This window comes from Panicum hallii, chromosome 3 (genome assembly GCF_002211085.1).
Source record: "Panicum hallii strain FIL2 chromosome 3, PHallii_v3.1, whole genome shotgun sequence".
NCBI lineage: Eukaryota > Viridiplantae > Streptophyta > Magnoliopsida > Poales > Poaceae > Panicum > Panicum hallii.
The window spans coordinates 57,128,371-57,151,719 of NC_038044.1; the positions used below are offsets into that span (position 1 = coordinate 57,128,371).

At 44.4% G+C, this 23,349-nt stretch overlaps 3 protein-coding genes, 1 long non-coding RNA gene and 1 pseudogene across 4 annotated transcripts; 3 read left to right on the plus strand and 2 right to left on the minus strand.

The window, feature by feature from the left end:
* The first annotated feature begins 4,027 nt into the window (after positions 1–4,027).
* On the plus strand, positions 4,028–8,707 carry LOC112887918. Its single transcript, XM_025954211.1, has 8 exons — positions 4,028–4,447; positions 6,435–6,582; positions 6,677–6,827; positions 7,056–7,181; positions 7,264–7,344; positions 7,433–7,625; positions 7,718–7,982; positions 8,256–8,707. The coding sequence occupies exons 1-8, from the start codon at positions 4,196–4,198 to the stop codon at positions 8,495–8,497; spliced, it is 1,458 nt and encodes a 485-aa protein (XP_025809996.1). The 5' UTR covers positions 4,028–4,195; the 3' UTR covers positions 8,498–8,707.
* A 170-nt stretch (positions 8,708–8,877) lies between these two features.
* On the plus strand, positions 8,878–12,088 carry LOC112887919 (annotated as a pseudogene).
* A 324-nt stretch (positions 12,089–12,412) lies between these two features.
* On the minus strand, positions 12,413–15,675 carry LOC112887920 (cell division topological specificity factor homolog, chloroplastic). The gene is made up of 2 exons (XM_025954212.1): positions 15,440–15,675; positions 12,413–13,224 (listed from the first exon to the last, which is right to left on the minus strand). Exons 1-2 carry the CDS (start codon positions 15,548–15,550, stop codon positions 12,631–12,633), a joined length of 705 nt encoding a protein of 234 aa, XP_025809997.1. The 5' UTR covers positions 15,551–15,675; the 3' UTR covers positions 12,413–12,630.
* Positions 15,676–16,911: 1,236 nt separating this feature from the next.
* Positions 16,912–19,499, minus strand: LOC112887921 (NAD(P)H-quinone oxidoreductase subunit U, chloroplastic). Its single transcript, XM_025954213.1, has 5 exons — positions 19,138–19,499; positions 18,466–18,527; positions 17,969–18,058; positions 17,750–17,884; positions 16,912–17,226 (listed from the first exon to the last, which is right to left on the minus strand). Exons 1-5 carry the CDS (start codon positions 19,445–19,447, stop codon positions 17,131–17,133), a joined length of 693 nt encoding a protein of 230 aa, XP_025809998.1. The 5' UTR covers positions 19,448–19,499; the 3' UTR covers positions 16,912–17,130.
* Positions 17,983–19,238, plus strand: LOC112887922. Its single transcript, XR_003227648.1, has 3 exons — positions 17,983–18,219; positions 18,578–18,867; positions 19,072–19,238. It is a non-coding gene; the product is annotated as an uncharacterized LOC112887922 (long non-coding RNA).
* Positions 19,500–23,349: the final 3,850 nt, after the last annotated feature.

A 23,349-nucleotide genomic window follows, 5' to 3' on the forward strand; every position in this document is an offset into this window, starting at 1 on the left:
GCGAAATGGCCTCCTTTCTTCCTCCCCTTGCTAACAGGAACAGAGGAGGAGTGGGGGGGGGGCGCCGGCGGCTAAATCCGGCCGCCTGGGACCCCGGGCGGCTCGGGTGAGAGGGGGAAAAGGGGGAGGGGGAAGAGGGGAGTTGATTCCCCCACTCACCGCGGGCTGGGGTGGAGCAGAGGGGCGTGCCCACGGCGAGCGGCGGGCGGCGGCGGTGCCACGGCCGGCGGTGGTGCTGCGGCTTAGGGGAGGAGGCGTGCGGCGGCAATGGGGGTTGTGGGAGGACGGAGGGCAGGGCGGGGCCTTCTTATAGGCGGAGTGGAGCAGCAAGGAGGCGGGGCCGGTGGGGAGCGAGGCGCGGGCGGCCGGCGGGCGGTGCGGGCGCCATTAATGGCGCTCGGCCGCTTGCGGCCGTCGCGACGCGGCACGGCGGTGGACGCGGGATGCTAGCGGCGGGCGGCGCGTCGGGGCGGCAGTGGCGGGCGGCAGGCGACGCGGCGGGCGGCGCGACGTCGCGGCCGTCCTGACAGCGAGCGGCGCGGCGGTCGGTGCGGCACGCGGGGCACGCGCGGGCGCGCGCGTGGGCACGGGTGGGCGTGTGCGCGGCAAGGCTGGGCAGGGCGCGTGCGCGGCGCCCAGGGCCGGCGCACGGCCGTGCTGTGGGCGGGAGCAGGGGAAAAACAGGAAGGGAGGGAGGAGGAAGAAAAGGGAGGGGAGGGAGAAAAGAAAGAAAGGAAAAAGGAGAGAAAGATAAAGGGAAAAAGAAATAGGGGAAAAGAAAGAAAAGGAAAAGAGAGCGGGGGAGGGGCCGGCGCCGGTCGCGGCGGTGACCGCGGCCGGTCGGCCACGCGGGGAAACGCGCGGCGTGAGGGGAACGGCGAGGGGAAAAGAAATCGCGTCGGCGCCAATCGCGGCCGCAGCCGCGGCCGATCGGCCACGCGTGCGCGGGATTCGCGCGCTGCGCGAGAAATGACTTGCGCCGGCGCTATTCGCGGCGGTGACCGCGTGCGGACGGCAGGCCTCCGAGCGGCGCGGGATGGGATGGCGATACGGTCAGGGGTTAGGGCTATGGTCTGGCGACGAGTGAGCTTTAATCGAACCGTTCTAACGCGCGATTTGATTTTGGTAAATTTTTAGGGCGTCACACAGGCTCTCTGATAACTTGATCCAGAAACATTGCTGTCTCTGCCTGTTCTTCTAGGATGAACGGCGGACGGTCCGCCCTTTGGGGGCGGACGGTCCGCTGGCTAATTTCAGGTCTGTTCCAGAGACTGTCATGTCTCTGGAGTTGTGGAACTCTTAACTGCGGACGGTCCGCAGATTGGGCGCGGACGGTCCGCCAGGGCTGTAACGGCTAGTTCTGACACGTATTTAATGCTCTCTGACTCTCTGGTTTATAACGGCGGACGGTCCGGTTTTTGAAACCGGACGGTCCGCGATCTCGCAGAAAAGACTGTAACGGCTAGTTTTTGATGGGATGTCTATATATACCCAATGCCCGGCCTTTGGGTCTCTCTCTTGGCCATTTGGACTGCATTCTTGACACTCTAGAGCTAAGACATCCCTCTCTCTCACACACTTGCTAAGAATTTGCATTTTTGAGAGTGAGAGTGCTTCCTAGTGCATTGCATCAAGAGTTTGAGCTTCGTGGCACTAGGGAATCTTCAAGCAAGGATTATTGGCTTATTACTCTTGGGAGTTGCCGCTCCCTAGACGGCTTGGAGAAGGTGATTTCGTGGAGCTTCTTGAGGGAGATTGTTGAGAAGCCCCGATTTCGGTTGTGAGAGGTTTTGTGCTCACCTCTCTAGCTCACTTTGATCATTATCTTATTTTGAGCAATTTACTTTACTAGAGCTTGAATTGTATCTTGTCACCCTAGGTTGCAAACCCCTCTAGAAATAGTAGTAGTATGACATAGGATTCTCTTTTGTTACTAATTAAATTTCTCTAGTGTTGTTAGTTTTAGTTTTAAACCGCCTATTCACCCTCCTCTAGTCGGTGTTCTTGATCCTACCCATGGCCTGCTCACTGACACACTGGGCAGATGTGCTGACACCACGGTAAGCCCGTCTGTTTCCAAGACGGCGCGTCACTGTGCTCTGCACGCGGGTGGGTGGCGTGTAGTCACATCATGGCGCCGCGCGAGTAATGATGGTCTGCTACAGGAGAGCTGAGGCGTGTGCTGCCACAGTGTGCGCGGAGGCGACGGCGCAGCGGGTCAGGCAGCTCCTTCACCTGTCAGAGGTACTGACCCAACAGCAACAGCATGATTTTCACTGTGCGTAACACTGACAGCAGGTACTGAGCCGATAAGGCGGCACACGACTGTATCCTGACTGTAGATACGCAAATCAACTTCTCGATCGAGAGGACTACAGAGAGGAGCTGGAGAGAAAGATCTCCAAATCTCTCGTATTACAGGCTCCTGTTGGCTGGGCCCACCTGTCGGGGCCCTGCACAGTGTATGCACTCCCCTTATCTATAAAAAGGAGAGCGCACTCGTTAGAACACAAGCTTTTCACAAGTTCTCACAGAGCGCAAGGTCTAGACACACACAAGCACTCTCAAGCAATCCAACACTCAAGTGGACGTATGGTATTACGCTCCGGCGGTCCGAACCACTCTAAATCCTCATGTCTTTCCCATGTTCATCCGCCCTTTGATCAAGCGTTCCTAGGTCTCCCCCAAACTCTTCCTAAACTAGGATTAGGTGGGTGCATTCCGCCGCCCGGCTGGAGATTTCCTCCGACAGCAACCTACCCCTATAAGTATCTTTGAAGACTGAGCCGGCAAATTCTCAAGATTGATGAAGTCACCGCAGGCGCCTGGCTATCGACGGGAACATTGCATACTACTGAAAAGCACAACGCCTTTGAATCCTAGAAAATTGGCTCCCACGATGAGTTGAACCCAGGACCCGAGGTGCTATTGAGGCTCATGTAAGCACTAGACTAGGTAGAGATGTAAATGGTACGGATATTTTCCGAACGACCATCCAACCGAGAGGGACGGATATCAATTTGGATAGTTTTTCTTGAATATCCAGGTACTGTTCCGGATATCGGATATTTAAATCGGATATTGGATTCGGATATAATATGACCAATATTCGGCAGATATCGGATATCCGATCGGATAATTCGGATACTAGATTCGGATAGTTGTATTATTCCAAATATGTACATTAATAAAAAACTGATTTAATCTCTAAAAATTTATAGCTAATTCATTTCTAATTAGAAAAATATAAAATTAGTACCAAATTTTTTCTAAAAGTATAATCTATCTATTGGTACTATATTGGAGTTGAATCTTATTTATTCCTAGTTCAAAAATTAATCTTGAACTCTAGCAATAATTCAACAATAAAAATTTAGTTTGAATTTAGCCTCCTTGAACAGATGAATTGATTCGAGTGCTTGGGAAGTATCATCAATGTAATAAGTTATAATATCATGAATTGAGTGTTTCCAATCTAAACTATATTGCAAGTAAGAATATTATGTAATCGAATCTCTCTCATCTACGTAGTAAGTTAGAAATATCATGCATCTGATTGTTAATTTGTTTTGTCATGCATAATCTAGTTAAAATTTGGACTTATAAAGTGTTTGAATGTTACAACACGTGTGATATGAGTAAATATTGCCTTTACTCGATATCCGAAGAAATATCTATATCTGATATTAACCACATCCAGTTCGCTCAGTATTCGATATACATCTACTCGTATTTATAACCGAAGCAAATCCGCATTCGTATATGCATCCGAGTCTATCCGTCCCTTGCTACAGGCCCTTTCGTAGAAAAATCCATTTACTACACCAAACAATTGGCTTCGTCTGCATCACCTCCTAGATAATATTTTCTCATTTTTATTTCTCAAACTATCTCAAACTATCTCAAATCTTATGCTCGCCACGTTTTTCTCGAACCCATTGGTGGCGAGCCGCCGTCTCGCTGCCTGGTGGGCCCGCCTCAAATTACCACGGGCACAAATGGCCCCTTCTTCTCCTCCCTCCCCCTCTCCCCTCCACGCCACAACCCCCGCTTTCCTTTCTCGTCCCCCGCTCCTCCCACCCTCGGCTCCCGCCTCCCCAAACCCTAGCGGCCTCCCTCCTCGGGGGCGGCCTCCTCCGCGGATCCAGGGCGGGGAGGTTAGGAAGAAAAGGAGGGCGCGCCGGCGGGGGCCAGGATGGACGGGCCCAAGCGGCAGCTGCGGGTGCGCCTCCGCGTCACGGCGCGCCGGCGGGGCGGCGACGGCGCGGACGGGGGCCGCCCCGGCGCGGGGGCCGGCGCGGCCGGGCGGAAGCGCCGCCTCGACGCGCCCGCCCTCAACTCCGCCGCCAAGCTGCAGCGCCGCGAGATCGGGTGCCGCCAGCTCGCCGCGCGCGGCGGCGGGCCCGCGGCCGCCGTGCCCGAGCGCTTCCGGAACATGCGGCTCCAGGTAGTTTTTGCCTTCGCCACCGCCTCCGTTACTCGCTGCTGTCGTCCAGGTCGGGGAGGCCTGCGGCTGTGGGTGGGCCGGGGCGACGCCGCGCGCTGTTGGCGCCGGCGAGCCTAGGGTTTTGGGCCGGCGTCGGTGTCTCGCGTGGTCGATTTCGTGGGAATTCATGGGTAATTTGACATGGAATTTTGATCTCGCGAGTTCCCATCATGCTAGGCGGGAAAATTTCGTTCTTGAGAGGAGAAAGATTTGGTCTTGGGGACTCCCCAATTGTTGAGTTCCCTGCGAAAAGGTCCGCCTTTGAGGCAAACGAGATGCATTTTAGTGTCTTTTCTTGAGTGTGGAACCTTCAACTGTTGGTTTTCACATATGTTATCGTCTAGACGCAACGGCTTGAACATATCATTCCTGTTGGTTGGGGCTGTCACTTGCTGGAATTGAATGCTATCTGTCATTGTTCAGAATTGGGGTCATTGGGATCGGGCTTCAGGTTATTCAATAAGAGAGAATTCTTGGGTTAGGTAATTCGATTTAGTGCTTTGGTGTAAAATGGAGGATGAGAAATGATTTGCAGAACATTTCTAGTATGTACATTATGCATTTCTGTTGTAAAAAAGATTTGGTCTGATGTTCCTCAATTGTTGAGTTCTTGTGAAATATCTGTCTTTGCGACAGATGAGATGCCTTTTAGGGTTATTCTTGAGTGAGGAAGGATCAACTGTTAGTTTTCACATGTGTGATGCTCAGGATGCATTAGTCTGAACATATAATTCTTGTATGTTTCCTTGTTGCATGGGGCGAAATTAGTTGGGGACTCTTTTTTAGGGCTGTATTTCATGCGGGTTCCAATTGTTCTAGATGGGAAATTCTGTCCCTGAGAGAGAAAAAAAAGATTTGATCTTGGGGATTCCCTTGTAAAAGATTGCTCTTTGCGGTAAATGGGATTCCTCTTGAGTCTCGAGGGTTGTTTCTTGTGTGTGCAGGTTTGAATTGCTGATTTTATCATGAGTTGAGCTGTAGATACCTCAGTATGAACTTGATTCTTGTTTGCTTTCTTGGATTGGCACCTGCAACACTGGGGTTGAGTCTGTGAGCTGCTAGAATCGAATAGTAATCGTCATTATTCATAATTCGGGCCTTGTGGATTGCACTTCAAGCATTTTAATCACAGGGAGCTCATGGTTCTGTAATTTGATCTGGAGCTTTGTTATAAAATGGAGCAATGTGAAATGACTTGCAATGAACATTTCAAGTATGTACATTACACCTTTTTTTTGTTCTATGATACCTCGGCGTCATTCTTTTTTTTTCTTTTAAAAACTATCTTGTTTGATGCTGCATAAACCCCTTTCCTGAATTGTTAGGGTTTCTTGGATTAATATGTTCCATTTGGCCTGGCAGTGTTGAACTTTGAGCTGCAGATATCCAACGAGTATGGTTGCATCTTGAGGTTTCTCTTGCTTTCTTAATTTTAGGGGAGGGGGGTTAGCATGATTCAGGCTGGACATTTGAACTGCTCAGTAGAGACTGGGAGCTGTAAATTTGAATTTATAATTTCTTTAGGCTACCCAGTTCTCTCCTGCTTTCACCGTCTATTCCTTTGTGTCGTTTGAGAATTTCTATATGGTTATTGTGGTTCTCTGATACACAAATCTGATTAAAACTGTGCCATTTCTGTTTAGTAGAGTCATAGAGATACCTCAGTACAAGGTCCTGATTCTTTGTTTGTATCTTTGTTCAGTTGGCTTAGTAGAAGAGTCAAAACGACTTTATCGTTGCTGATATGTCTACTGAGATATCTACTAGGTTTTGTGGGTGTGAAATGTGAATCTATGCAATGTTTTGATATGATAATGCTCAAACTTTTTAGTGTGTAGAACTACAGAGCCTGTAATGTGTTCTTAGTTAAGTATAAAGATTGATTTACTGTCTTTTTGCCACAAACGATTTCACTACATTGACATCCTAATCCTTTTGTCTGGTGCAGGAAGAGTTTGATACATATGATGACAACGCTCACCTATTTGTGAAGCTGCAGTTTCTTAGAAGACGATCCAAAATTATTGAGATTGTTGCAGCGAAGGATATCATATTTGCCCTGGCTCATTCTGGTCTTTGTGCTGCTTTCAACCGAGGTAGGTGTTCTAAAGGTGACATATGTATGTGACACAATCTGATAAAAATATGGATGTCATCTGATCTCTGCCTTTGTATTTTTTGTGCCATCAGTAACAAACAAGCGCATATCCTTCTTGAATTTAAGCCCAGATGAAGTGATTCGGAGTTTGTTCTACAACAAGAACAATGATTCACTTATTACTGTATCAGTTTATGCATCTGACAATTTCAGTACATTGAAGTGTAGAACAACCCCAATTGAGTAAGAATCTATGCTCCAGACATTTTTCTCTTAAGTTTCAATGTGATGCTATACGTGACTTTTCAAGAAGCATTATATGAATATGTTTTTTAGAATGTACTTTACAGTTATTTCTTATTCCTATATATGACCTAAAAAGTTTTTAATTGATTTTTGTTGACAAATGCAACTTATGATAGTTCTTGGGCTCAGCTAATTTACGGCTTTTGTATTGTATTGTTCTTTCAGGTATATTAGAAGGAATCAATTAGATGCTGGGTTTCCTCTGTTTGAATCGGAATCTCTGAAGTGGCCTGGATTTGTGGAGTTTGATGATGTAAATGGAAAAGTACTTACATATTCAGCACAGGATGGGTAGGCCCTCTTGAACTGTTCGTTGCATTGAATAGTGTTTTTCACATCAATATTGTTCTGATTGTCATTGTTTTATCTGAAGTATCTATAAGGTCTTTGACTTGAAGAACTACTCCTTTCTATATTCAATACCAGATGAAAATGTCCAGGAGATAAAGATCAGGTTTGTGTTTTTTCCTTCACTTCTATCTATATTCCTGTATTTTAGAGGACAAACGATGACTTCTTAATATTTTTTTTATATATTTCAGTCCAGGAATCATGCTCTTGATATATGATAGAACACCGAGTTATGTTCCATTGAAGATATTATCAATTGAAGATGGGAAGCCACTGAAATTTTTTAAGCACTTGTTGCACCGCAACAAGAAAATTGATTTCATTGAGCAGTTCAATGAGAAGCTTCTTGTCAAGCAAGAGGATGAAAACTTCCAGATACTTGATGTATGTCATATTCGTGAGACTTATGTTAATCTTTTTTTAGCTTCTCTTACTGCATGCAGGACTAATGATTAGATGGTCTTTGTTTTTTGAAGGTGCGGACTTCTGAGCTAATTGAAGTCAGTGTCTCCAAGTTTATGACCCCTTCAGCATTCATTTTTCTTTATGAGAACAATCTCTTCTTGACATTCCGAAACAGAACAGTCGCTGTATGGAACTTTCGGGGAGAGCTTGTGACTTCATTTGAAGACCATTTGCTTTGGCATCATGATTGTAGCACCAACAATATTTACATTACTAGTGACCAGGATCTGATTATCTCGTACTGCAAATCAGAGGTGGTGGCGGAGGATGGTACAGGTATAGTACTCAAAAGCTGATTAGTGACTCAGCAGTTAATAGGTTCCATTATATAATCGCTTCTACTCACTAGTGTGGTTTTTTTACGCGCTTGTGTGCTAGTACACTGATATATAAGTATGTTGGATTGTTTTAATATTAAATCTGGTATAAATGTTGATGTTGGCCACCATTACCATATCATATATCATATATGTGGAACATATTATAGAACCTCCTTTAGTTCTGTAGAACTATTTGTCAGAATTATCCTGACACAAGTGCCATCTGCAGTTACTCCAATTGGATCCATCAACATGAGTGAGATTATGACAGGCAAGTGCATTGCCAAGATCGCTGCCAGCGACCCTGCCCTCAATGTCACCCCTCGCAGACACAATCGCAAGAAGCAGTCCTCAGTCTGGAGCACAGTTCCAGAAGCTCTGGAGGATGTCACAGCGCTGTTCTACGACGAGGACAGGAATGAGATCTACACCGGCAACAGCCATGGCCTGGTCCATGTGTGGTCTAACTAGATGGTAACATGTACATAGTTTCGCCCTTTTGATTCTGACATGAAGATCTTATTAGCTTTACTGCATTCTGTATAATCCCTGACCCAGGGCTCACCTAGTTTTTGTATTTGTCAATAGAATGTGTTTCCTTGAGCAATTGTGAGAACGCAAAGTGTTCTTGTAAATATTTATTTGTTTTATATTGTAATGGCATCTACCATGTTTTATTAACATAGAAATTAGCCTTCGAAAATCAAACTTTGGTGGATACTGTCTGCCAAGTTTCTGGCGGTGAGATCAAATGTAACAGTAGTGATTGGTGAAATGATGTGCTTTGTAACAGCATTGTAGTAACAGCTTGCAGTTCCTGATGGCTGTGGCTCATTTGCCTACAGCTATAGGTTGCTAGATGATCCTATGTGAAGCCCTCCTTTTAATCATGGGGTAATCCATATCTGACTGACCTGAACATTGGCAAGCTCAACAACAGCAGCTATGAAACATGAAAGAATTTCGCCACAATTATAGCCCCCATGAATATTAGTAATGCCAAGATTGTATCAGTATTGGCGAAGACACAGCTACATGACATTAAATCTTCATACGAAAACACAGTTTTACTTTTCGAAGGAACATGGCAATAAAAGATGCCGGCCATCTCTAAAATGGGTCGAGTTTGAATCCGCCCAGATTGTAAAATGCTGGGCCTGTAGCAACCAGAAGCTAGTATTAACTGTTAAGCCAAGGTTAACCTGGTTGGATCCATCCAAGCCCAGTCCAGGGCTTCCACAACTGCAACAAACTCGCGAACAAACTCACGCAGATTAAGGTCGTGGATGATTCTCTGTCTCGACAGATTCAAGTCGACGACGTTCTCGGCGATCTTCATCGTCCATCACTGACTGACCCGCGGCCATGGCGCCCGAGCGGTTCCGCGGCATGCAGCTCCAGGTACACACCTCATCCTCGTCTTCTGGTGCCCCGGCAGGCGCTAGGGTTGGGGTGACTGTCGCCGGCGCCGTTGCCTCTGTCCTCTGGTGTCGGTCCTTCCTATTCTCAACTCGCCTGAGTATTGTCAGTTCTGGTTTCGGTTCTTTGTTTGCATTTATGCTCAATTGTGGACTATGTAGACGAGTGGGTATATTGTTGCTGACATATCTACTGGATTATCTACTGTGGGTCTGTTAAATGTTCTGAATGCAATGTAGCAATAACTTTTTTCATGTATGCAAAATTACTGTCCCTGTATGTTTTCTGGTTGAATAAAAAGTCCAGATTAATTGTTCTTTTGGGCACAAACCATTTCAGTGTACTTAGCATTTACATACATTTTAATTCTTCCTCGTCTTGTGCAGGAAGAATTTGATACCTACGGTGGCTGCGAAGCTCGCCTATCGAAGTCTCCTAAGTTTCTTACAGAAAGATCCAAAATTATTGAAATTGTAGCAGCAAAGGATATCATATTTGCTCTTTCTCAATCTGGGCTTTGCGCTGCTTTTGACCGAGGTAGGTGCTCTGAAGATGAGATCTGTACATGGCACATTCTGAATATCTGATAAAATTTGTCGTCATCATTTGGCCTGCTCTGCCTTTGTACTTTTGTGTCTGCAGTAATGAATAAGCGCATAGCCTTCTTCAATTTAAACCCAGATGAAGTTATTCGGAGCATGTTGTACAACAAGTACAATGATTCGCTTGTCACTGTGTCCCTTTATTCATCCGACAGTTATGGATCGTTGAATTGCAGAACAAACCCGATTGAGTAAGAACATATGCTCCAAAGTCCAAAGTTCTCTTTTTGAAGGAGTGCCCTATAGATGCTAAATATTTTTTAATGTTATTGCTGTTTTTCCTTAGTCCTATATATACACTATTCAAGTATCTTTTCAATCGACTTTTGTTGAACAATGCAACTTACCAAAGTTCTTGGGCTGAGTTGATAATATATTCGACATATTTAAATGTTCCTGCAGGTATGTTAGAAGGAATGAGTTAGATGCTGGATTTCCTATTTTTGAATCCGAATCTCTGAAGTGGCCAGGATTTGTGGAGTTTGATCGTGTGAATGGAGAAGTACCCATATACGCAGCACAGGATCGGTATGCCTTCTTTAACAGTTCACTTTTTTTCGACAGCCATATTGACCTAATTGTCATTCTTTTATGTGCAGTATCTATAAGGTCTTTGACTTGGCGAACTACTCCTTTCTATATTCAATACAAGATAAGAGTGTGCAGGATATAAAGATCAGGTTTGCGCTCTTTTCTCCTGATTTGATCTATCTTACAGTATCCTAGGGGCCCAATTGATGCCTTCTTAAATTTCTTATTTCAGTCAGGGATTCATGCTCGTGATATATGATAGAACGCTGAGTTATGTTTCATTGAAGATATTATCGATCGTAGATGGAAAGCCACTTAAATTTTTTAAGCACTTGTTGCACCCCCAACAAGAAAGTTGATTTCATTGACCATTTCAACGAGAAGTTCCTGGTCAAGCAAGAGGGCGAGAACATTCAGATATTTGATGTATGGCATAGTTCAGGAGCGATATATTACTTTTCCCCCCCTAGAGGAACCCCTAATTCTTGCGAGCCTAATAATTGACGTTCTTTGTGTTGTGAAGGTGTGGAATTCTGAGCTAATAGAAATCAGTGACACCAAGTTTGTGAACTCTCAAGCATTGGTTGTTCTGTATGAGAGGAATCTCTTGATATTCCGGAATAGAACGGCAGCTGTATGGAATTTCCGGAGGAGCTTGTGACTTCTTTTGAAGACCATTTGCTTTGGCATGATGGCGTTTATAGTGCAAACGATATTTATATTACTAAGGATGAGGACCGGGTTATCTCGTACTGCAAATCTGAGGCAGTTGAGGATGATGGTACAGGTGCAGTACTCAAAACCCTTCATTTTCTCGAAATTGCATCATTCATTTATATAAAAATGCAACCACTTCCATCTAGAGAACTACTACACTGATGTATAAAAATGCTAGGTGGTTCTGACATTAAATCCTGTAGAGCATCAATACTAATCATGAATGTGGAGCATACCATGGAATTCGGTTTGTCGAACTATTGGCGGCAAATTTCCTGACACATGTGTCATCTGCAGTTACTCCAATTGAGTCCATCAACATGAGCGAGATTATAACGGGCAAGTGCATTGCGAAGATTGCTGCCAACAACCCTACCATCAGCATCGCCCCTCACAGAAATGGTTGCAATGAGCGGTCCTCGGTCAGCTGCACCCCTCCAGAAGCCCTGAAGGACATTACAGCGGTGTTGTACGACGAGGACAGGAATGAGAGATACACCGGCAACAAACACGATCTGGTGCGTGTGTGGTCCAATTCATCCGGGTTTATTTTCGGGAAACTGTGATTGTGCAGTCTCCTTCTGTATTTCCTTGCTATGCACCATGTTACTATGTTAGTAACATAGAATTTAGCCTCCATGTCAAACTTGGCTGGATATCTGAAGTGATTCGCCGAATACTGTGCTGTTCTTTCAATAGCGCTGTTGTCAGAATTTTCAATTTTCAGATAACTGTGGTTCTTTTCCTGTAAGTAGCTGAATTTGAATGCCCAAATCAGTCTTGTCTGATCAAATGATATGCAAACAATTTTTGATAAATTTGCTGAGCAATCAGCTCAGCTGCTTGCTCGCAAAGCGAGTACCATTGGAAGGTAGTCTAAATGCACGGTGGCTTTCATTAGCATGAATGCACCTGCTGCTTTGCCAGAGCACCCAGACCTGAGTATTCTGATAGTCGTGCTTTCGTTTTGGACTCACCAGTCATCACCTTTGAAAAATTAAAAAAATTGACGGCACTTTAGGCCCCATGAATTGGATGTCAATTGATGCAAAGATCAAGGTCAGTATGGAACCTAAAACAATTTTGGCAGACAATATACTAGTACGTTATTTTCTCATAAACCAAATCAGAATTATGTTATTCAAAGAACCTGGCACAGGGAGGTCTACGACAAAGTTCCAGAATCAAGTTACAGGAAATGTGGAGCTGAGGGGGATCCTAGATATTTACATCACTCTAGAGAACAAACATGCTAGCTTTCTAGCCAAAGGGTTCACAAATGCAAAGAACAAATGAAACATTGTGGAGAGCACACTCCAATAGAAGTACAAGGACTCAGTAGTTCTCATTGGGTACAAAGAAGTCGAATGTCACATCGACGCTACCAGATGATTCTCCAGTGTCCTTGAAGTCGACACCAACGATTTTCCCTCTGTATTGCTCTTCAGATTCCTGGTACTCTGGCTTCACACGGCGCACGGGAACAGTAACGGAGTACACCGTGCCAAGGCCAGCATCAGTTGAGATATCCACTTGGACGTTATCCCGTGATTCTATCTCGACAAACTCAGATAGCGCCTCAATGACGTTCTCCACAATCTTTTTCTTTGCTTCATCACTGACTTCACACCTGTCTGAGAACAGGATCATCTTAAGCCTCTGTTTTGCAATGTTTGCATTGGAGTTTTCCTTTATGGTTGGTGCAGGAAAGATTATCTTCCATGCTAATTTCAGACGGTCAACAAATCCCATGTTAACAACATTGTGAAGGAAGCCTTCCACCTCTTGAGTTATAGGAGAAAAATCCTTCCTTGAAAGAGCATAGGTCTGGGTGGAGCTCTGTGAACAGCTTTGACGGTCAATGATTAGCTGGCTGTTTGTAAGCATGCGATTGCTAGATGCTCCATGAGGAAAGGTACAAAAGTGAGCCTGCAGCATGACATAATTATAATGGTAAGAATTCCAGTATAAACAATGCCAACAAAGTAGAAGCACATTGCAGTACCAAAGCTAGTGGCAGTGCCTGGTATGATTCCACTGACAATCCTAAACCTCCAATACTGAAACTTGCATGAATCTGCATGATAGCATCAGAGCTATATGCAGTACTAAGACTAATATCTGGTATGCGTGACACAGCAGTACACTAGTTTGATCTATGAATCATCGATACTTCACTAACCCAGCCGTACCCGTATCCGATACTTCGATACTCCGATACTCTCTCTATACTACCACTGTGTCGTTTTTCAAACTCACGTATCACCGTATCGCTGTACCAGTATCACCATACCCGTATCGCGTATCGGTGATACATAGAGTTTGATTATTCATATAAGTCATTTCATAGTTAATTGATCATTTCATAGTTAATTGAGCAAGCACACTTCTAGTTTGATTATTCATGTAAGTCATTTCATAGTTAATTGAGCAAGCACACTTCAGGCCTTCTATCAAAGATAAACTAAAGAAATGTGCATATGAAAAAAAAATAAACACAGAGCTAATCTAACAGAGCAAGAATAACATGACAGCAAGGCAAGATAGAAACCACATTTTATGGGGTGAACCCCTCAAATTTGGTCAAAGATGGCCTCAGGAACTCTTCTAACTCCTGATGACAAGGCCAGCGTACTCTTATGTACCATCTCACTTTTGGACAGAAAAAAATGACATCTGGTTTGAGAGTTATATTAAAAGAAATCTAAAAAGGTCCTGATACACAGTATTTTTTATAAATACAAACTTTCTTCATTTCTAGCTACCTTTCCAACCAGACTCATACTCTTCAGATCTACTACCAAGTACTAATGTACAATGAAAAAAAGAAGGAACCAAGCAGTCTGGGTGCTCCTTGTGTGGTCTGGCAAGTAGTGTGTTGCTGGAAATGGCATGCTTTCATGCTCATCTTACCAGAATACTAATACTAATACTTCCACAGTATGAAAAAAACATGAGACGAGGAGATTGTACAAAGCAAATGGAAAAAACAAACCAGAAAAAACATGATACCAAGCAAGCTTAGATCTAGAAATCAGATTGTCTGGTTTTTGTCAAGCAAAGTTGAGACTGCTAGGACTACTAACAAACACACCAGCTTCACTAGCACACTAAATCCACGTAAAATAGAGACACCAAACCACTGCCAGTTTAAATTCATAGCTACACTTTGATGGAGTAAAGTATAATTTTCCAATGTATTACGATAGGCAGCAACAAATGATTGCAATTAAACGAGAACAATAAGAGAGGAGACAAAGCCTACTTAACTTTGATTTTGAGCATAGAACACTATCAAATGGGACACAAAAGCTGTACATACAAGGTAGCATGACAGCATGAAGGGGAAATCCTTTCACCAGAAAATCAAATGCAGGGCACTTATTTACGGTAGGACAGCATGCAAAAATACAATCACTAATTCCAGAAGGGTATATTTGAGGTAATTCCCACAAATGGGTACATGAACCTGATCCCCATCTCCTACAGCTTATGTTCTGAACACAGATATGTAGAATCCAGGAACGAACATCAGAGTTACCAGCCAGAACAAGAACCAAATTAATAGAACAAAATGATAAAACAACAGCAAACTCTTTTGTCCCAGGAATGTTGGGGCAGGCCACAGGCTAACGAGCAAAATGATTAATCTTGGAAAGTGGCAGCTCTGAAAATATAGCTAATACTAAAGGGTTATCCAGAAACAAAAGGGTTCTGGTGGGCCTTCCTCACACCACTGTGGTCCCTTCATACTGCACTCGATTACACTACTCCCCTCCACCCCAGCAGTCCTCTTCCTCCGCCCCTCCAAATTCAGACGATTTTATTATTAAAAAAACAGACGATTTCTCAAATAATTCCCCCATTTCAATCAGCCCTGTCTGTTGTTAACACCTAGCCACAGTATTAGCCTACCAATCAACCAAAAAAATATACCCCACTGCGGACATCACCGCAGAGCACACGGAGAACCAAGGCAACGTCACCACCAGGGGCTCACACAAATCCAGCAGCATACGAGCCGCTCCGCATACCCCAACCAAAATTCCAGCCTTCGAAGCCAATCCAGCGCCATACACGCGCGCTGATTCCAGCTCTATTGCGCAGGATTAAATCAAATGCTAGGATTCTGGGAGGAACAGACCTTGGCGCCGGCGGCGCGGCGGAGCGGCGGGCGGAGCGAGGAGGCGGACGGGGCGAGGAGCGCGCAGGCGTCGCCGCCGCCGACGCAGCCGCCGGAGACGGGCAGCGCCATGGAAGGATGCGACTGAGCTAGGGACCTAGGGTTTTGCTCGCCGGTCGCTTTCTCCGTGCTGTGGAGCGTCGGCTGTTGGACTGGGCTGGACCTGGACTGGACTTGGAAGGGAGCTGGCTGGAACGGCGACGCGGGTGCCTGCCAGGTGGCACCACTGGGTGGGTCAGACAGTGGGCCCGATGGACTGGATTGACGAAGACGGTTGGACTAAATGCTGGGAAATCGGTGGTCACGTGTGTTCTCAGTTTGAAAAATGCTACGGCGACACCGTAGGCTCGTAGCCTTGCTGACACTTCTATGGCTATTTTTTTAAACACGAGAGTCGGACTCTACCGACAAAAGAATAGTGTCGATTAAATTTTTAAATAAATTTAAAAATATGATAATCTGTATCAGTCGAGAACTCAAATCCAGTGGATAGATTTCACCAAAAAAAATCTTATCACCCAGGGGCGGATCCAACGTGGCCCCCCACGGAGCCCTCCAAAGCCCCTCCTACACTTAGTTTGCCTCGTTAATCTAATTTTGTTCATCTTTAGGTATTGCTGAAGTGTTTCTTTGTTACATTGTTTAATTTTCTTTATATCCATCGTGTGGATATATAAGGCCAAATATTATAAGGGTTCTTAGACTCTAAACCTTAAATGAAGAATTTTACAAAAACAAAAAAAGCTATAAAATAAAAAAGAAAGCTAGAAGACTAAGTTTCAATCTTCTTCTTTATTTATGTTTCAACCTTGCAATGTCTTCATGCAACACCAATCTATCACATCTCTCGTTTGCTTAGAAACTTAATGCTCAAATTGTCTGTTTCTTGCCAAATCTTTTCACATAATCTTCGTCTACCGTATGGTGTAAAGAGATATCGATATCGCCTCCAAAAACGCCCGAGCCTTCACCCGCGATAGTTGCCGCTATCGCCCCCATCTCGCCAGCTCCTCAGGCGAGGCCGGATCCGGCCTCACCGGCCTTGGATCCAACGCCAATCCCCACCCTAAGCGCCTGTAGCCTACAGGCACGCCACCACCACCTAGCGGCCACCCGCTACCGTCGGCCATCCTAAGTAAATGTGAGAATAGAAAGGAGAAGAGGGATTCAGGGAAGATGAGCAAAGGGAGAAGGGGCGGGGACGAGGGATGGGAGGCGACGCCGCCCCCAAGTCGCCCCTCGGGCTACGAGAGGGCAGATGAAAAGGTGGCTTCGCCTTAGGTGATCAGAAGCCGATCTTGATTTGCTATTGAAGAGATTCGTCGGGTTCTTAGATTCAGCTTGACATATGGTAAATTTCACGAACTCCTCGTTTCCAACAATTAACAGCATTGGTTTAGTCGGAAACAGAAAACAGTAATTACTACTACTGCTACTAAAAAAGGACCAGCATTAGAAATTTTTGGGAGCGTTTCAACTTCAGGTGACTGAAGGACTCAGGATTCATGAGCCTGATCTGTACAGAATCTGCAGCTACATGCTCCAGTTAAATATTACCATGTAACAGTATGCCTGTCATGTACAGCATTCATACAGGGAAGGTATACGGTGTTGGGGTTGCAGTTCATCTTTTGCATGGGGCGAGATGTCCCTCATCTGTTGAGGGCCACCGAGAACACAACAGAGAGTATGAACCACGCCAGGAAGAAGTAGCCAACGAGCTTTGTTGGGACCTCGTCTTCGGGTTCCTGTTCCCAATTATGCAACAACAACCCGGATCATGTAATGCACAACAAAGAGCAAAGTCACATGGATTTATCTGCTTGTTTTCTTATTAGGAAATAAAAGTGTTTTCCTAGCAGGGACTTGGATGGAATTTTGCACTTTGAAAATTGCCAATAGCTGTCTCATTGTCACTAAATTACGGGACCTACATGTCATCCTCACAACCAATTGTAGTTCTCAAAACTGCATTATTTGAGAGTGCCATTTATCAAATTCCCTGTTTTTTCATCTGAAAACATCAAATTCTTCTACTGGCATATGCAATATGGTTGTGAGGTATTTTGTACTCAGCTTGGGATTTGTAAGATCTAATAAATCCACTAAAACTCCTTTGCTGTTTCTTGACATGGTGCTATTAATGGTAGTTTATTTGTAAAACCCTTAGAGGCAGCAACTTTTTATAATCATTTTGGAGAACGCTAATGAGTTAGTATTGCCAGAGTTTTAAAAACGGTAAGTCATCCTCATAAAATGAAAATTGCAAACCTGTGGAGGATCTGGTGCTGACTCCAAGGGATCTACTTGAAAAGGCCAGACATATCGCTCAGGTTGCCCACTTCTGGACATGCTCCAATCATACAATCTTCGCTCTTCCTCAGTTGATAGTATGGTAAATGATTCCTACAGATGTGCAGATATGATTGAAGTACTGGAAAATGGAATGGGTGAGGTGAGGCCTTCTGGCTCCCAGTTTAGGATCAGAACCTTTAGGAGGTCAAGTTCCTTGTTGAGCTCCTCTTCTTCCAGTTTTTTGCTATTTAGTTCTTCACACCTTTTCTCATAGGCGGCGCTTACCTGATTTTGATATTGAACTCAGTTATTGAAAGATCATAGTGCTCAGCTGAAAGTAGCTACCAATTACTGACAAATAAAGGAAGCCATCAAAACAGTAAAGTGAAGTTGAGAGTAAAGCACACAGTGGAAGTAAACTCGAGGAGTTCATGCAAGGATAAAAGGTACGAGACTGCCTTTATATCTAATCTCCACAATTAGACTCTGGATTTTTATGGTCTCTCTGATGGAGCTAATTGAATGAAACACGACGCACTTGACAGCCATACAAATTTAGTTAAGCCACATGTTAGCTTGAATACCTTACAACGCTTACTCTTAGAAGAGGTGTTTGTCTGATTACTTATGTTTTGGGTCCATGGGAAACATTAATTAATGGGCCCATGCTATTGTGGGAAACTAAAATTTACCTCATCAGTAGAAGCTAGTCTTGTGACTCCAAGCCTCCCATAGTGATCAGCATCTGTAATAGCTGCAAGTATGGAAAAGATATGCTTCAGTACTGAACAGCTTTTTCAACAGGCAAAATGTACTGCGCTATTATCCAGCAACATCCATGAGAACCAGTTCCAGCATCTTGGTCACTGGATACTTCAACAAATGTCATAGTACAATTTATTGTGATTTATCAGGACACAGTAGCTCCTGATTAGGAGGAGGAACTGAAGCTATGCGTACATGTCTAATAAAAAAAAAAGATGCACTATATGCAAGACTACAAATAGTGTGAAAGGGAGTTAAAATTACATCGGTATGTACAAAAGCTAGCAGCGGTCCGGTATGCTACATCACCAAACGTCTTAGCTGAAATTGTAAGTAACTGTTACATCAAAAGTTTTCCCTTTTCCTCCTCGTTGAGATTTCATTGACACTTTTCATTTCAGCAAAAAACATTGTAACTCTGCTAGAATCTGAAAAATTGATGCATCGAAATTCGAAAGTCCCCAGAAACTGACAACTCTATAGGTTGCTTCTATTTCACCCAATTCATATTTCAGAAGAAACTTTTTGAGCAGGAAACAACGGCATCGACGCGATTATTCTTAAGAGGAGGGATGTGCCACGGGGACCAAGAAACGCACCGACGCCACGCATCGCCTTCTGCACATTCTCCGCGGAGATGAGCGAGTAGGGCGGCCGCGTGGAGGTTGCGGCGCCCCCGGCGACTTCGGTGCCCGCCTCATCCACCTCCGCCACCGCGGCGGCGCCCTCTGAGCCCGCGGCCCCGCCGGCTGCAGCGGCTGCGCACCGCGCGCGGAACGACGCCGCAGCCGCGAATCGGGTGGGGAGGGAGCGGAGGCGGAGGGTGGAGTGTGAGGAGCGGGAGCAGGAAGATGTTGCGGACGCGAAGGCGGACGGCGCCTGCGGGGAGGTGATGCCGAGGGCAGCCATGGTGGGGGAGGCTAATGGTGGGAAAGAGGAGAGCGCGGGAGATAAGGGAGGTGGGGATGGAAATAAACGATTTTGAGTTTTCCTTTTTCTTATTTCACATTTAATTTTCAGATTTACTAATAAGAATATAATATTTCTAGTCTCAAATAGAAATTCTCACCAAATTGTATCAAATAGTAAAACCGTGATATGACATTTTTGTTTTTCACGATAAAAAGTCTCATGTTTTTGTCCGTCAGTTTATCCCCAACTATTATACTATTCTAAAAGAGATATTAATAGACCTTTGATTCATAACATCTGGTACTATATTATAAGAATGAGTTAGGTTATGTTTGGATAGTTAAAGATTAGCTAACTAGCTATTAGTTCTATTAGTTGGATGTGTAATATGTTTGGATCCACCAATAATTATTATCATTAATAGATCAAGCTACCCTTGTGTTGAGAAATTTAACACTTGTGGGTAACACGGTATTTTGACTTTTTTTAACTAGGATTAGCTTGGCTAATGAGATAATACTATTTTAATTAGCTGGAATATCATTAACTGATCTGTTTAGATCCTAATAGCTAAATTTAGCTAGCTAACCATTAACCATTAGCTAAAGGATCAAAAGCATGATCTTAGATGAATTTAGTAGATCTCACACTACAACTCTTAACCTATCGAAATTCATATAGGTCGTGTAAGTGTACTTATGCTTGTCCGTATGGCATGCCAACGTGTCCATTAGCATTCGTGATTAACATGAGGCTCCTATAGCTACCAGCGAGAGAGCAGAGAGAAAGGGAGATGTTGTTAACGGATGACATGTGAGTTGACGAGTTGTAATGGAATTTTCATGAGTCATCATGTAGGTTCCAAGATGAGTTAGGAAATTAGGTGACATAAATAAGGTTATATGTAGTGGGATTAACACTGAACATAGATATTTGAATCTTGAGCGATTTAGGGAATCACCTCATATTCAAATCAAACACCTGCAAAAAGCTCATGCACTTAACTAATACGGTCCTTTTCCTACAAGCGCATGTCTCAAATACCACTCTCTCTGTCCGGAAAAAAGAAGAAGCCATTACTATTATTCCATTTAATCTGTGCATGGGTATGCAACAATTCATAGTGTCAAATATGACTAACAAATAGGAACAAGTAAGCACACTTATACCAATTTGTCATATTTGTTTGAAAAAAAGTCGTTTCATGATGGATGATTTTTTGTGAAAGGTTATGATGGATGATGGATGAAGTATCTAAGATAACATTCAGTGCCCATACATTGAGACTTCTTACTTTGGCTTTCAACAACTAAAGCTCTTTGATGCACTTGAGTAGCAGTAAAGAAGTCATAGCCCTCTAATCTTTCCTTAATATGAGAGCGCAAACCACTAAAACCAAATCTGCTAAGTCATTTTCAGCAGTCTTAACACCAAAACATCGATTTTTTATCACGGAATCTTCTAATGTAATCATTAACAGACTCATCGCGCATCCACTTAACTGGTGTTAAGTGAGGTAAATTAAGCTCATTATTTCCACGGAAGAAGTGATCATGAAATTTCTATTCTAATTATTCCCTTGAGCTAATAGAATTAGGAGCTAATGAAGTAACCCATGAAAAAATGGTTCCAGTTAAAGATAAAAAGAATAAGCGCACTTTCAATTCGTTTATAGAACCAACTTCTCTTAACTGCAGAAGATATTGAATAATATGCCCAAAAGTACTTTTATTGTCTTTTCCAAAAGTAAACAGGATACTTTTTTTATAAGTGTGAATTTTGCCTCTAACATCTACTCCAAAATTTTCCTTAAGCATATTAGCCAAATTATTTTTATACTCGGCAAGCACTTGATCAAAATTATTTAAAGATTTTGGCTATGTGGATGTAGACGCATTATGCTGGTTTAGAGCCATATAGCTGGGAGAACCGGTCAGATCGGTTACTGAGACGGTCGGACCGATTGGGCTATACCGGTCGGACCGGATTCAGGAATCGGCCTGACCGGTCTTTGCCTATTTTGCCATCTTATTGCCAGTAGGTGGTCACATTATTAGATTCATAGTTGTGCCTATATACTATTGTTAACAAAAAAGATGTACTATAAAAATTCAAACAGGATTTCTGCTGAATTACACAAAGAGTAGATGGACAGATACTAATTGGATAGGAGTATTAGACTAGTATTAGTATTGTATATTATTTTATGATCAAATAGTTGCTTGCATTTCCCCCTTTATTTTGAATTAACACGAATTCAATTTATATGGTCAAAATTCAATACATGTTTCTACCATAACTGATGGCAGCCGCTTCTCATTACACTTCTTTTGAACCGGTTTGCAAACAATATTCATCAGTTGTTGCTTGGAAATATGAGAGACAAATAACCAGCTAGACTGCATACTACAGGGAATCCTCTCTGAAATCACCGTCAGGCTCTCAGCTTTGGAAATGAAGGCGACCACAATTCATAAGCACGCATGAACACAAAAACTACCAACTAGTCAATCACATACAAACGCCGATTTCACATCGAAAACTCTGACCCCTCCAGTTGTATGATAGAACTAACCAGATTCCACAACACGGCAGATAGTTCGCCTCTTACTTGCTGTTCAATCAGAACATCACGCACAGGATGGACGAACATAAAAACAGAGCACAGATGAACACGGATCTAGTTCATACGATCACATTAATAGCATAGCAGATTCATATAACCAACTCAACAGATTTTGTCCGATCTATAGAAGACACAACCGCCAACATGAAATTATTACGCTCGCTCAACCTCCTCACAGAAGCATCACACGGACTCAGCAGCCTTCACCGACTCGATCCAGCACATGTGAAAGCAGCACCTAGGAGCTGGGAGATGGAGGGCTTGGGCTCGGAGTTCATGCCGATGACGATGACGAGCGGGATGAAGCCGTAGTGCGCCGCCACCTTGGCCGTCTTCATCGTCCACGTGGTCCACTCCTTGACGAGCCGCACCGCGGTCGCCGCCCTGGTGGCCTCCCCGCACCTAGCTGCTTTCACATGTGCTGGATCGAGTCGGTGAAGGTTGCTGAGTCCGTGTGATGATTCTGTGAGGAGGTTGAGCGAGCGTAATAATTTCATGTTGGCGGTTGTGTCTTCTATAGATCGGACAAAATCTGTTGAGTTGGTTATATGAATCTGCTATGCTATTAATGTGATCGTATGAACTAGATCCGTGTTCATCTGTGCTCTGTTTTTATGTTCATCCTGTTAGAATTGATCTCCCTGGACCATCAGACCCCAACGGGCCCGATGGGCCAGCTCACCTCTGCGCCCTGATCGGGGGCGTCCCAGCTGATCTCTAGCTGGTGGGCCCCCGTCGCGCCGCGCTATAAAAGGACAGGTGGGGCCAGCGGCTCGGATCACGAGAATCACCGGCCGCCGCCACCCCACCCACAGTTAACCCTAGCCGATCTAGTCTGCGCGCGGTCAGCGGCGGGAAGCTCCTCCGGCCACCTTCGACGCTCTCTGCTTCGACCCTGACGCCGTGAACGCGACCTCACCTTCGGCCACCACGAGCACGAACGCCTTCGGACCGACCACCGCGACTTCCCGCACTACACCACCATGGCGGGCACATCTGTATCAGCCGGCGCCCAAGGGCACGAAGGTATACCCGTGCCCTTCCCCTGTCTATCTCTCTATCCCTCTCTGTTGCTCGATTAAGTCGATTGCACAGAGCATCTTCTAATCTAATCGCGCACTAGCCGATCCATATTGTTAACATTGGTATCAGTCGCCTTAGCTAATTGCGTTGATTAGCATTGGAAGATTAAGAGGAAAAGAACCCAGAAAAGATCCAAGATAGATTCCCAGAGCACACCCCGCGATCCTAACCCTAACCCTAGACCACACAC